At 41.0% G+C, this 14,835-nt stretch overlaps 1 protein-coding gene across 1 annotated transcript in view; it reads left to right on the forward strand.

Moving 5' to 3' along the window:
• The window catches only part of LOC124004622 (WW domain-containing oxidoreductase-like), a 134,542-nt gene that overhangs the window by 23,974 nt on the left and 95,733 nt on the right, over nt 1–14,835 (forward strand). The window contains exon 5 of the mRNA XM_046313305.1: nt 3,416–3,522. Coding sequence (XP_046169261.1) covers nt 3,416–3,522 — 107 coding nt within the window. The remainder of the gene's footprint in view (nt 1–3,415; nt 3,523–14,835) is intronic.

Consider the following 14,835-nt stretch of genomic DNA (forward strand, 5'->3'; position numbering starts at 1 on the left):
CATTTTCCATTACACCTAATAAGTGTCATATGATTTAATTCCATGCTTCAGTTGTCATCGAGACCTTCCAATCCCACTCCAATTTACAGTTTTAATAGATATTACTCTTTAACACTCCACTCACAATTAGGCCCCCTAGTTCTCCATTTAATGAAAATCATATTAAGACCTAATCTAATTACTGGTTGGTTTTAATCCACGCTGGCTGTGGCACTGGCTGTCTGCCACTCCCTCTCTGTCACAACCACTTAGCGGGCATCAACCTGCCCTACCGGCATGTCACTCATCACTCTGTGTGTGTGTGTGTGTGTGTGTGTGTGTGTGTGTGTGTGTGTGTGTGTGTGTGTGTGTGTGTGTGTGTGTGTGTGTGTGTGTGTGTGTGTGTGTGTGTGTGTGTGTGTGTGTGTGTGTGTGTGTGTGTGTGTGTGTGTGTGTGTGTGTGTGTGTGTGTGCGTGCACATGCTGTGTGTGTCTGTTTATTAAAGATGTATACATGACTGTCAAAGGAAATGATTGAGAATTAGTGTACCACTGAGTGGATACTGAACGCTTTATAGCACACTGTTAATATCAACATCCACGGATGGGAAAGTTAGTCAATCATAACAGGAAATAAGAACATGATTTAAGGAAAATGTAATCTGGTAAATGACTTCTACCTCTGGGTTGAAATGACCCATTTAGACTGGCAATTTGGAAATGAACTTCCGTCTATCTGTTTTTTTTTGTCCGTTTTATCGTGACTACATGATTTGTATGGAGTCGTGAAGTAGTCTTGTACTGATAAATCCAGTTTCTATCAGAACCACTCTTTTGATGTAATAAATGTCTTTATCAGTCAGTCTTTGAAGTGCTAGAATATCACACCAAGGTTTTATATGGACATTTTCAAGTCAGTCGAATGGTTCACATTTTCTAGTTGTCCTCTCTATAACTTCAGTAGTTAACCTAATCATCAACATCATTATTGTTATTGCTAGCAGAACTGATATCACATTATCACTCCAACCAATATGAATCTCCATGTTTCTCTCAGTACAGTCAGTGGATAGTGATAACTTTTAAAATGGCTTGTGGTTGGTTCCTATAACTGTATCCAAGACTAGTGGGTGAAGTCCTGAACCACATTAATTCAATCAGTTTCATCACTTCACAGAGACATGATTAACTTTCCCTAGTAGACCCTTTGGCTTCCTCCTCAGTGATAGAATCCATATCTATGTTTAATATAATTTCTAACTCATCTTATTCCCCTTCACAGTCAATTGCCCTGAGTATCTCCAAATGATCTCCCAAAATAACTCCTCTTTAAAGCATGACTCTCTCTGTCTCCCTCCTCTTTATCTTCTCTCCCTCCACCCCCTCTGTTGCTCCACTCTTCCATGCCTCTTCCTCTCCATTCAATTCAAGGGCTTTATTGGCATGGGAAACATTGCCAAACATTGCCAAAGAAAGTGAAGTAGATAATAAACAAAAGTGAAATAAACAATAAAAATTATTAGTAAACATTACACACAGAAGTTACAAAATAATAAAATAGATTTCAAATGTTGTAACGATGTGCAAATAAACCTAAATATGGGGTGTACTTACAATTATGTTTGTTCTTCATTGGTTGCCCTTTTCTTGTGGCAACAAGTCATAAATCTTGCTGCTGTGATGGCACACTGTGGTATTTCATCCAATAGATACAGTGCCTTGCGAAAGTATTCGGCTCCCTTGAACTTTGCGACCTTTTGCCACATTTCAGGCTTCAAACATAAAGATATAAAACTGTATTTTTTTTGTGAAGAATCAACAACAAGTGGGACACAATCATGAAGTGGAACGACATTTATTGGATATTTCAAACGTTTTTAACAAATCAAAAACTGAAAAATTGGGCGTGCAAAATTATTCAGCCCCCTTAAGTTAATACTTTGTAGCGCCACCTTTTGCTGCGATTACAGCTGTAAGTCGCTTGGGGTATGTCTATCAGCTTTACACATTGAGAGACTGAAATTTTTTCCCATTCCTCCTTGCAAATCAGCTCGAGCTCAGTGAGGTTGGATGGAGAGCATTTGTGAACAGCAGTTTTCAGTTCTTTCCACAGATTCTCGATTGGATTCAGGTCTGGACTTTGACTTGGCCATTCTAACACCTGGATCTGTTTATTTTTTAACCATTCCATTGTAGATTTTGCTTTATGTTTTGGATCATTGTCTTGTTGGAAGACAAATCTCCATCCCAGTCTCAGGTCTTTTGCAGACTCCATCAGGTTTTCTTCCAGAATGGTCCTGTATTTGGCTCCATCCATCTTCCCATCAATTTTAACCATCTTCCCTGTCCCTGCTGAAGAAAAGCAGGCCAAAACCATGATGCTGCCACCACCATGTTTGACAGTGGGGATGGTGTGTTCAGTTGCTTTTACGCCAAACATAACGTTTTGCATTGTTGCCAAAAAGTTCAATTTTGGTTTCATCTGACCAGAGCACCTTCTTCCACATGTTTGGTGTGTCTCCCAGGTGGCTTGTGGCAAACTTTAAACAACACTTTTTATGGATATCTTTAAGAAATGGCTTTCTTCTTGCCACTCTTCCATAAAGGCCAGATTTGTGCAATATACGACTGATTGTTGTCCTATGGACAGAGTCTCCCACCTCAGCTGTAGATCTCTGCAGTTCATCCAGAGTGATCATGGGCCTCTTGGCTGCATCTCTGATCAGTCTTCCCCTTGTATGAGCTGAAAGTTTAGAGGGACGGCCAGGTCTTGGTAGATTTGCAGTGGTCTGATACTCCTTCCATTTCAATATGATCGCTTGCACAGTGCTCCTTGGGATGTTTAAAGCTTGGGAAATCTTTTTGTATCCAAATCCGGCTTTAAACTTCTTCACAACAGTATCTCGGACCTGCCTGGTGTGTTCCTTGTTCTTCATGATGCTCTCTGCGCTTTTAACGGACCTCTGAGACGATCACAGTGCAGGTGCATTTATACGGAGACTTGATTACACACAGGTGGATTGTATTTATCATCATTAGTCATTTAGGTCAGCATTGGATCAGTCAGAGATCCTCACTGAACGTCTGGAGAGAGTTTGCTGCACTGAAAGTAAAGGGGCTGAATAATTTTGCACACCCAATTTTTCAGTTTTTGATTTGTTAAAAAAGTTTGAAATATCCAATAAATGTCGTTTCACTTCATGATTGTGTCCCACTTGTTGTTAATTCTTCACAAAAAATACAGTTTTATATCTTTATGTTTGAAGCCTGAAATGTGGCAAAAGGTCGCAAAGTTCAAGGGGGCCGAATACTTTCGCAAGGCACTGTATGGGAGTTTATCAAAATTGGGTTTGTTTTCTAATTCTTTGTGGATCTGTGTAAACATCTCTCTCTCCCTCTCTCCCTACCCCTGTTGCTACCTCCTCTCTGTGTGTAGGTTTTGAGACAGCCAAGTCGTTTGCCCTCCATGGGGCCCATGTGATCCTGGCCTGTAGGAATCTCTCCAAGGCCATCAAGGCTGTCAGCCTCATACAGCAGGAGTGGGTGAGTCACACACTGCTGGAGGTTTATTAACCTACACATACACACTGCTGGAGGTTTATTAACCTACACATACACACTGCTGGAGGTTTATTAACCTACACATACACACTGCTGGAGGTTTATTAACCTACACATACACACTGCTGGAGGTTTATTAACCTACACATACAGTACACACTGCTGGAGGTTTATTAACCTACACATACACACTGCTGTAGGTTTATTAACCTACACATACAGTACACACTGCTGGAGGTTTATTAACCTACACATACACACTGCTGGAGGTTTATTAACCTACACATACACACTGCTGGAGGTTTATTAACCTACACATACACACTGCTGGAGGTTTATTAACCTACACATACAGTACACACTGCTGGAGGTTTATTAACCTACACATACACACTGCTGGAGGTTTATTAACCTACACATACAGTACACACTGCTGGAGGTTTATTAACCTACACATACACACTGTTGGAGGTTTATTAAAGAGATTATCTGATACTTTTGAGCCAGTAGTTCTGAAACTAGCACACACGAGCCAAAAGTGGTCCCCTAAAATGAGTATGTCTCACATGTGCACTTCAGTAGAGGCTGGTTGGAAGAGCTATAGGACAATGGGTTCATTATAATGGCTGCAATGGAATAAATGGAACGGTATCAAACACATCAAACATATGGAAACCAAATGTTTGGCTCCGTTCCACTCATTCCATTCCAGCCATTACAATGAGCCGTCCTATTGCTCCTCCCACCAGCCTCCACTGGTGCAGATATATGCACCACGTCATTTCTCTCTCGCTCTGCTGTTTGTGCATGATATGCCTCTTGCTAGCTGTCACTCGCATGGCGAGGGGCTGAAGCTCATTGGTTGAACTAGAATTGGTAGTGGGTTGGCCCACGGGTGGGAATGTAGGGAAAATGGCACAGCAAAACAGTTTCCAGCAAAAAGTTGCTTTCAAACTAGGGATTTTGTAGCTAGTTGAGGTAAAACAATAATTCTGCTCATATGTTATGCATGTATGAACTATGCATTGACACATCCAGCCCAAAGTGGGTGGTTTAAAAATACTTAGTAGTCGCCAAAGTTCCGGAGCTTGTCTTTAACCTACACATACTGTACACACAAACTGAAAACACTTGAATCCCACATCAGTGAGAGTTACAGAGCACTTTGCAATGGGATGGCTGTTTCATATAGAGGTGGGGGTAAGAGAGTGAAGGAGAGATGGAGGAATGGAGAGAGAGGGTGTCTGATAATTACCTGACATTATAACGGTACAATTTTAGCTCCTCCAGATTTACAAGTGGGGGGAAATAAACAAGTGGGATGAGTCTGCTGGAGCAGAAACAATAAGCCATTAGTACTGGGTTGATGAGAGAGAGAGAGAGAGAGAGAGAGAGAGAGAGAGAGAGAGAGAGAGAGAGAGAGAGAGAGAGAGAGAGAGAGAGAGAGAGAGAGAGAGAGAGAGAGAGAGAGAGAGAGAGAGAGAGAGAGAGAGAGAGAGAGAGAGAGAGAGAGAGAGAGAGAGAGAGAGAGAGAGAGAGAGAGAGAGAGAGAGAGAGAGAGAGAGAGAACTCAGAGAGAGAGAGAGAATGAGAGAGAGAGAGAGAGAGAGAGAACTCATTGCACAAAGTGAGAGAGTAAGTGAGGGAATGAGTGAGAGGGAGAGAGGGGAGGAACAGAGAGAGAACTCATTGCACAAAGTGAGAAAGTGAGGGAATGAGGGGAGGGACAGAGAGAGAACTCATTGCACAAAGTGAGAGAGTAAGTGAGGGAATGAGTGAGAGAGAGAGAGGGGAGGGACAGAGAGAGAACTCATTGCACAAAGTGAGAGAGTAAGTGAGGGAATGAGTGAGAGGGAGAGAGGGGAGGGAAAGAGAGAGAACTCATTGCACAAAGTGAGAGAGTAAGTGAGGGAATGAGTGAGAGGGGAGGGACAGAGAGAGAACTCATTGCACAAAGTGAGATAGAGTAAGTGAGGAATGAGGGAGAGAGAGCATAGTGGGAGAAACTGAGAAGAGAGGGAACACTGAGTGAAGAGAGATGAATACTGATAGATAGCAGGATGTGAATGATAACAGACCTACAGTTTTAAACTCAACCCAGATCTCTAATTAAACAAACATATTCCTAAACAGCAATACTTGTTTTTTTCTTAAATTAATTTGTTGTAAAAGTTCAGGTAGCAGATAATAGACCATATCAGATATTTATGTAATTGGTGCTGTATATTAACTTTTTCTAACTTGAAAAATGATTGCCGGAAACTACCGAAGGCAAGATTGTAATTTCTATGACTCACACAGTGGAGGATCCAATGCCTGTAGACTAGTGAACATGGTAAGCTGGTGATCAAGTGGTACTTCATCTTTAGTATGGAAACGGCTGTGAAAATCTAATTTCATCAATTACATGTGGACATTTTTTACTTGAGTTAACATTAGCATATCAGCAGCAAATGAAACAGAACGTGAATCCTCTCCTCCCTCTCTCCCCAGTTTTAGCTTGTGGCTATCATTGTCTAGCTGGCTAGGCTTGGGATATTTATTAGCCTATACCAGTGTCAAAATTGGCTGTGTTATCGACATATGACAGTACACAAACCAAATCTATCTCACTTATTTTGCCAGCTAGAAAGAAATAGCCACAATTCATTCAGAAACAGAGGAAGAGAACTAGCTATATCAAGCTAAAGCTAGCTGCTGCCTCTTCAACTTTAAAGCAACGGTGACAACATCGATCCAAAGATAATAAACAAAAACACTTTCCCATTAAGCAAAATCCACCCATCCAAAGACTGGCTCCAGGGATTCTCAGAAATACCCCCAGATCCGCGATCGGATCCATGGCCGGAGCATCGCATTTCAGTGAAGCCTGCACCTAGCAGGCCGTTTAGAAAACTCCCCCGGAGCCACAGATTGAATTACCGCAGTGTGCAGCCCCCACATCGCGCAGGCCCAACATATTACATATTCCATTCCTAAAATCTGCCATCAGTCCAGTGTAGGGAATACAGTGCCTTCAGAAAGTATTCATACCACGTGATTTATTCCACATTTTGTTGCCTGAATTCAAAATGGATTAAATTGATTTGTCTCACCCATATACACACAATACCCCATAATGACAAAGTGAAAACATGACTTTAGACATTTTTGCAACATTTTTGAAAATGAAATATTGAAATATCTCATTTACATAAGTAGTCATACCCCTGAATCAATACTTTGTAGAAGCACCTTTGGCAGCGATTACAGCTGTGGGGTTTTCTGGGTAAGTCTCTAAGAGCTTTCCACACCTTGACATTTTTCCCATGTATTATTTTCAAAATTCTTCAAGCTCTGTCAAATTGGTTGTTGATCATTGCTGAACAACCATTTTCAGGTCTTGCCATAGATGTTCAAGTAGATTTAAATCACAACTGCAACTTGCCCACTCAGGAACATTCACTGTCTTCTTGATAAGCAACTCCAGTATATGTTTGGTCTTGTGTTTTAGGTTATTGTCCTGCTGAAATATTAATTCATCCTCCAGTGTTTGTTGGAAAGCAAACTGAACCAGGTTTTCATCTAGGATTTTAGGTCCATTCCGTTTATTTTCTAACCTGAAAAACTCCCCTGTCCTTAATAATTACAAGCATACCCATAACATGATGCAGCCACCACTTGCTTGGAAATATGAGGATTGGTACTCATTAATGTGTTGTATTGGGTTTGCCCCAAACACAACACTTTGTATTCAGGATAAAAAGCTAATTGCTGTGCTACATTTTTTGCAGTGTTACTTTAGTGCCTTGTTGCAAACAGGATGCATGTTTTTGAATATTTGTAGTCTCTACAGGCTTCCTTCTTTTCACTCTGTCAATTATGTCAGTATGGTGTAGTAACTGCAACGTTGATGATCCATCCTCAGTTTTCTCCTATCACAGCATTTAAAATCAACATTGGCCTCATAGTAAAATTCCTGAGCGGTTTCCTTCCTCTCTGACAACTGAGTTAGGAGGGACACATGTATGTTTGTAGTGACTGGGTATATTGATACAAAGTGTAATTAATAATTTCACCATGCTCAAAGGGGTATTCAATGTCTGCTTTAAAAAAAAACTTTTTACCCATCTACCAATAGGTGCCCTTCTTTGTGAGGCATTGGAAAACCTCCCTGGTCTTTGCGGTTGAATATGTGTTTGAAATTCACTGCCCGACTGTTTGGTAGTTATTCAACAATCATGTTAAACACTATTATGCAACTTATTTGACTTGCTAAGCCAATTTGTACTACTGAACTTATTTAGGCTTGCAATAACAACAATAACAAAGGGGTTGAAAACTCATTGACTCAAGACATTTCAGCTTTTAATTTTCTATTCACTTTTAAACATTTTTAATTCAGGCTGTAACACAACACAATGTGGAAAAAGTCAAGGGGTGTGAATACTTTATGAAAGCACTGTATCTTCGGGATGCCCTAGCCCATAGCAGATGTCAGAATACAATGTCTTCAATCAGGATCTCAGGGATCACTGCCTCATCGCCTGCGTCCGTAATGGGTCCCCGGTCAAATGACCACCCCTCATCACTGTCAAACGCTCCCTCAAACACTTCAGGGAACGAGCAGTCCTTTCTAATCGACCTGGCCTGGGTATCCTGGAAGGATATTGACCTTATTCCGTCAGTAGAGGATGCCTGGTTATTCTTTAAAAGTGCTTTCCTCACCATCTTAAATAAGCATGCCCCATTCAAAAAATGTAGAACTAAGAACAGATGTAGCCTTTGGTTCACTCCGGACCTGACTGCCCTTGACCAGCACAAAAACTTCTGTGGCGTCCTGCATTAGCATCGAATAGTCCCCGCGATATGCAACTTTTCAGGGAAGTTACGAACCAATATACACAGGCAGTTAGAAAAGCTAACTCCATGGAGAATAAGTGCACCTCCACCCAGCTGCCCACTGCCCCCCGATAATCTATGATAATCGATCATTTCAATAAGCATTTTTCAACGGCTGGCCATGCTTTCCACCTGGCTACCCCTACCCCGGTCAACAGCTCTGCACCCCCCACAGCAACTTGCCCAAGCTTCCACCATTTCTCCCTTACCCAAATTCAGATAGCTGATGTTCTGAAAGAGCTGCAAAATCTGGACCCTTACAAATCAGCTGGGCTAGACAATCTGGACTCTCTTTCTAAAATTAGAGTACATTGTGTCAAATCGGAGGGCCTGTTGTCCGGACCTCTGGCAGTCTCTATGGGGGTGCCACAGGGTTCAATTCTCGGGCTGACTCTTTTCTCTGTATACATCAATGATGTTGATCTGCTGCTGGTGATTCTCTGATCCACCTCTACGCAGACTGGTCCTTCTTTGGACACTGTGTTAACAAACCTCCAGACGAGCTTTAATGCCATACAACACTCCTTCCGTGGCCTCCAACTTCTCTTAAATGCAAGCAAAACTAAATGCATGCTATTCAAACGATCACTGCCCACGCCCGCCTGCCCATCTAGCATCACTACTCTGGACGGGTCTGACTTAGAATATGTGGACAACTACAAATACCTAGGTGTCTGGTTAGACTGTAAACTCTCCTTCCAGACTCACATTAAGCATCTCTAATCCAAAATTAAATCTAGAATCGGCTTCCTATTTCGAAACAAAGCATCCTACACTCATGCTGCCAAAGATACCCTTGTAAAACTGACTATCCTACCGATCCTTGATGTCATTTACAAAATAGCCTCCAACACTCTACTCAGAAAATTGGATGTAGTCTATCACAGTGCCATCCGTTTTGTCACCAAAGCCCCATATACTACCCACCACTGAGACCTGTATGCTCTTGTTGGCTGGCTCTCGCTTCATATTCGTCGCCAAACCCACTGGCTCCAGGTCATCTATAAGTCTTTGCTAGGTAAAGCCCCGCCTTATCTCATCTCACTGGTTACCATAGCAGCACCCACCCGTAGCACGAGCTCCAGCAGACATTTTTCACTGGTCAGCTCCAAAGCCAACTCTTCCTTTGGCCACCTTTCCTTCCAGTTCTCTGCTGCCACTGACTGGAACGAATTACAAAAATCACTGAAGATGGAGATTTATATCTCCCTCACTAACTTTAAGCATTAGCCATCAGAGCAGCTTACCGATCTGTGCACCTGTACATAGCCCATCTGTAAATAGCCCACCCAACTACGTCATCCCCATATTCTTTTGTTGTTGATGCTCCTTTGCACCCCAGTATCTATACCTGCACATTCATCTTCTGCACATCTATCACTCCAGTGTTTAATTGCTAAATTGTAATTATTTTGCCATTATGGCCTATTTATTTCCTTACCTCCCTAATCTTACTACATTTGCACACACTGTATGTAGATTTTTCTATTGTGTTATTGACTGTACGTTTGTTTATCCCATGTGTAACTCTGTTGTTTTTGTCACACTGCTTTGCTCTATCTTGGCCAGGTCGCAGTTGTAAATGAGAACTTGTTCTCAACTGGCCTACCTGGTTAAACAAAAATAAATAATTCTGCTGGAATTCCGAGGAGTCATCCACACACACAGTTTTTGCCCCAGTCGTAGAAACGACTCTTTCCCTTGTACTATCTATAGTATGACTGCACCAGTAGTTAGCTACCAACAGCTGGCAGACATGTTTACATTTGGTTAGTTTGATTAGTTTGATCAGTGTTATTTAGATGTGAGCTAAATGTGGTAGCTGTATTGCTAGGTAACGTTAGCATAGAGGTAGCAAGTTGGCTCTTTCACTTACCCGGTTCACTGAAGCCCTTGATAATGCTGTCTCTACTGGTGCTGCGGTCTGTTTGAGATGCTTTAAAAGCCACGTTGATGGTAGGGAAAGTAACTTCTTGCTGAATATTGACGAGTAGACATCCAATCCACCCGCCTTATTCTCACAAATGTATCCCACAAAGTTTTCCATTAGGTTTTATTTATTCGCATCAAAGATAACAAGTGAAACAAAACGGTACACATAAAAAAAACTGTTAAAAACGGTGTGCAGGTGTGGTTGGAAACCAAAAGGGCTTATATGAAAACAATAATAATATAAGTTCAAAACAAGTTTGTGTGATGCGGGGTGTTGCGGGATTGTTTCTGAAGTTTGTGCTGATTTGGAGAAACCTTCAAATCCAACTTTTAGAACAACATTACAATATTATAAAAATTGATTTAAGAGTGTGTGTATTTTGGGAATGTTTTCTTTGGGTGCTCTAAGTTACTATTATAGCATTTCTGGCATTGAGAAAAAGGTTCTACATTTCTTTAAAGGGATAATCCACCCTAGAAATGGAATGTGATGTGCTATGCCATTGTCACTGGAGATAGGGGATAACAAACATGTATCACATTTCATAATGCTTTTTAAAAGATGACCTGCACTACAGATCACAAATAAGCCAATAGATGGTATACATGACTACAACACATCCAGCCGTCTATATCGCCATGACAAAGGATATCTTTCCTTTAAATGTCCTCAAAGTACACAGTGCACATCAGATTAATATCCTTTCTTCTTTGAAGTACCAAGATGGAAAGCGGTTTTCTCTTCTCGTTTCCCTGCTTGCAGGCTCGCAGGGCCCTCGCAACCTGACTCACACAGCTTTGAGCCAGAAACGCGATCTCTACCAGGTTGAATGTGATGAGATTGTAACTCCTAAATTGATATTACAGTTTGTTTCTTCCATTTTACAGCTAGCTAGCTATTTTACATGCTGATATTGACTTTGTTATTATTGTGTGTAGCTATGTTTGTTAGCTGGCTAGCCAGCTTTACCAGAGAGAGAGAGAGCACTGGGATTGTGGGTTTTGTAGTCGACTTAAATGCAACAGATTTCCACAACCCTTTTCACACGTTGCTCCCAATCTTATTATATCGACAGAATGAAGCAGTTGTTCACAATTTCTTTTTTAATCTCACATATTGGAGTTATTTAACACTGTAAATCATAGAAATTTGTGTTTTTATGCCTTTAAATGTTTTTTTTGTAATCATTGTCATTAGATCGTAAGTGTAAATAGACAGTAATTTATTAATGGTTAACCATTGCCAGCGTGCTACAGTGTTGACTAATTCCAAGCATTCCATCCTCTCCTGGCTTCCACACATAGCCTACAAGTCACTGATGCAGACCTTTGGAACATCTACATTTTAAAAAGTCTAATAAATCCATGTAATATAGCCTACACCATCACAATAAATCCATTACTTATTTTAGACAGGTCTAAAGAAACATGTTATGAAGAAAATTGTCTATTTCAGAAGAACAGAATATGTCCTGATCTGGCTATGCCATCTGGCTGTGGACTACAGTAGTTCATTTAGCAGACAAGACTTACTTAGAATTCTGCTGCATTATTTTATATTAATGTATATTATTTCTTAGTATAAAGAATATACTTGAACAAATCTGAATAAAATGGAAAGGATGAGGGAGTGCGTTCAAGTGGCTATTCTGTGTTGAGAGGTTAACAAAGAAATAGATACTCCTATATGCTTCATTTATAGTTATTCATGTCATTTTAGTTGTTCTACAAACGTTGGACAGAGGTCAAACGTTTTCTGTAATTCTTCACAAGGTTTTCACACACTGTTGCTGGTATTTTGGCCCATTCCTCCATGCAGATCTCCTCTAGAGCAGTGATGTTTTGGGGCTGTTGCTGGGCAACATGGACTTTCAACTCCCTCCAAAGATTTTCTATGGGGTTGAGATCTGGAGACTGGCTAGGCCACTCCAGGACCTTGAAATGCTTCTTACGAAGCCACTCCTTCGTTGCCCGGGCAGTGTGTTTGGGATCATTGTCATGCTGAAAGACTCAGCCACGTTTCATATTCAATGCCCTTGCTGATGGAAGGAGGTTTTCACTCAAAATCTCACAGATCAGTCGTCCTGGTCCCTTTGCAGAAAAACAGCCCCAAAGCATGATGTTTCCACCCCCATGCTTCACAGTAGGTATGGTGTTTTTTGGATGCAACTCAGCGCTCTTTGTCCTCCAAACACGACGAGATGAGTTTTTACCAAAGAGTTCTATTTTGGTTTCATCTGACCATATGACATTCTCCCAATCTTCTTCTGGATCATCCAAATGGACACGTCTGGCACTGCAGGATTTGAGTCCCTGGCGGAGTAGTGTGTTAGTGATGGTAGACTTTGTTACTTTGGTCCCAGTTCTGCAGGTCATTCACTAGGTCCCCCCGTGTGGTTCTGGGATATTTGCTCTCCGTCCTTGTGATCATTTTGACCCCATGGGGTGAGATCCTGCGTGGAGCCCCAGATCGAGGGAGATTATCAGTGGTCTTGTATGTCTTCCATTTCCTAATAATTGCTCCCAAAGTTGATTTCTTCAAACCAAGCTGCTTACCTATGGCAGATTCAGTCTTCCCAGCCTGGTGCAGGTCTACAATTTTGTTTTCTGGTGTCCTTTGACAGCACTTTAGTCTTGGCCATAGTGGAGTTTGGAATGTGACTGTTTGAGGTTGTGGACAGGTGTCTTTTATACTGATAACAAGTTCAAACAGGTGCCATTAATACAGGTAACGAGTGGAGCACTGAGGAGCCTCTTAAACAAGTTGTTACAGGTCTGTGAGAGCCAGAAATCTTGCTTGTTTGTAGGTGACCAAATATTTAGATTCCACCATAATTTGCAAATAAATTCATAAAAAATCCTACAATGTGATTTTCTGGATTTTTTTTCTCATTTTGTCTGTCATAGTTGGAGTGTACCTATGATGAAAATTGCAGGCCTCTCATCTTTTTAAGTGGGAGAACTTGCACAATTGGTGGCTGACTAAATACTTTTTTGCTCCACTGTATGATGCGAAGTACGGTAGGCCTTAACGAACAGCAAAAGCACTAACCTATGTCAATCTACTATCCACCATAGTACAAAGTTGACCTATTATATTCTGTGTGAGAAATAAATATTCCAAACATAGTCTGGGACAGTTGTGGGATGCGATAGATCCCAAATTAATACAACCACTAGTAGGCTATAATCTCAAATGTTCCATTAGCAGGAAAACACCATTATCATAAGTGGCCACAAATGAGATTATGCATGTAATTATTTTAATATAAAGGTGCATTTTTATGTTGAAAATGTTCTTCCCCAAACTTGAAACTCATGTGCTGCTATAATGTATTCCAGTTAGGCTCTACACCCTTTGTAAAGCAGATTCATGTGCTGCTATAATGTATTCCAGTTAGGCTCTACACCCTTTGTAAAGCAGATTCATGTGCTGCTATAATGTATTCCAGTTAGGCTCTACACCCTTTGTAAAGCAGATTCATGTGCTGCTATAATGTATTCCAGTTAGGCTCTACACCCTTTGTAAAGCAGATTCATGTGCTGCTATAATGTATTCCAGTTAGGCTCTACACCCTTTGTAAAGCAGATTCATGTGCTGCTATAATGTATTCCAGTTAGGCTCTACACCCTTTGTAAAGCAGATTCATGTGCTGCTATAATGTATTCCAGTTAGGCTCTACACCCTTTGTAAAGCAGATTCATGTGCTGCTATAATGTATTCCAGTTAGGCTCTACACCCTTTGTAAAGCAGATTCATGTGCTGCTATAATGTATTCCAGTTAGGCTCTACACCCTTTGTAAAGCAGATTCATGTGCTGCTATAATGTATTCCAGTTAGGCTCTACACCCTTTGTAAAGCAGATTCATGTGCTGCTATAATGTATTCCAGTTATTCTTTGTAAAGCAGATTCAGGCTCTACAGGCTCTACACCCTTTGTAAAGCAGATTCATGTGCTGCTATAATGTATTCCAGTTAGGCTCTACACCCTTTGTAAAGCAGATTCATGTGCTGCTATAATGTATTCCAGTTAGGCTCTACACCCTTTGTAAAGCAGATTCATGTGCTGCTATAATGTATTCCAGTTAGGCTCTACACCCTTTGTAAAGCAGATTCATGTGCTGCTATAATGTATTCCAGTTAGGCTCTACACCCTTTGTAAAGCAGATTCATGTGCTGCTATAATGTATTCCAGTTAGGCTCTACACCCTTTGTAAAGCAGATTCATGTGCTGCTATAATGTATTCCAGTTAGGCTTACACCCTTTGTAAAGCAGATTCATGTGCTGCTATAATGCAGTTAGGCTCTACACCCTTTGTAAAGCAGATTCATGTGCTGCTATAATGTATTCCAGTTAGGCTCTACACCCTTTGTAAAGCAGATTCATGTGCTGCTATAATGTATTCCAGTTAGGCTCTACACCCTTTGTAAAGCAGATTCATTCATCCAGTTGCTCTACACCCTTTGTAAAGCAGATTCAT

Source organism: Oncorhynchus gorbuscha, linkage group LG01 (assembly GCF_021184085.1).
Source record: "Oncorhynchus gorbuscha isolate QuinsamMale2020 ecotype Even-year linkage group LG01, OgorEven_v1.0, whole genome shotgun sequence".
Lineage (NCBI taxonomy): Eukaryota > Metazoa > Chordata > Actinopteri > Salmoniformes > Salmonidae > Oncorhynchus > Oncorhynchus gorbuscha.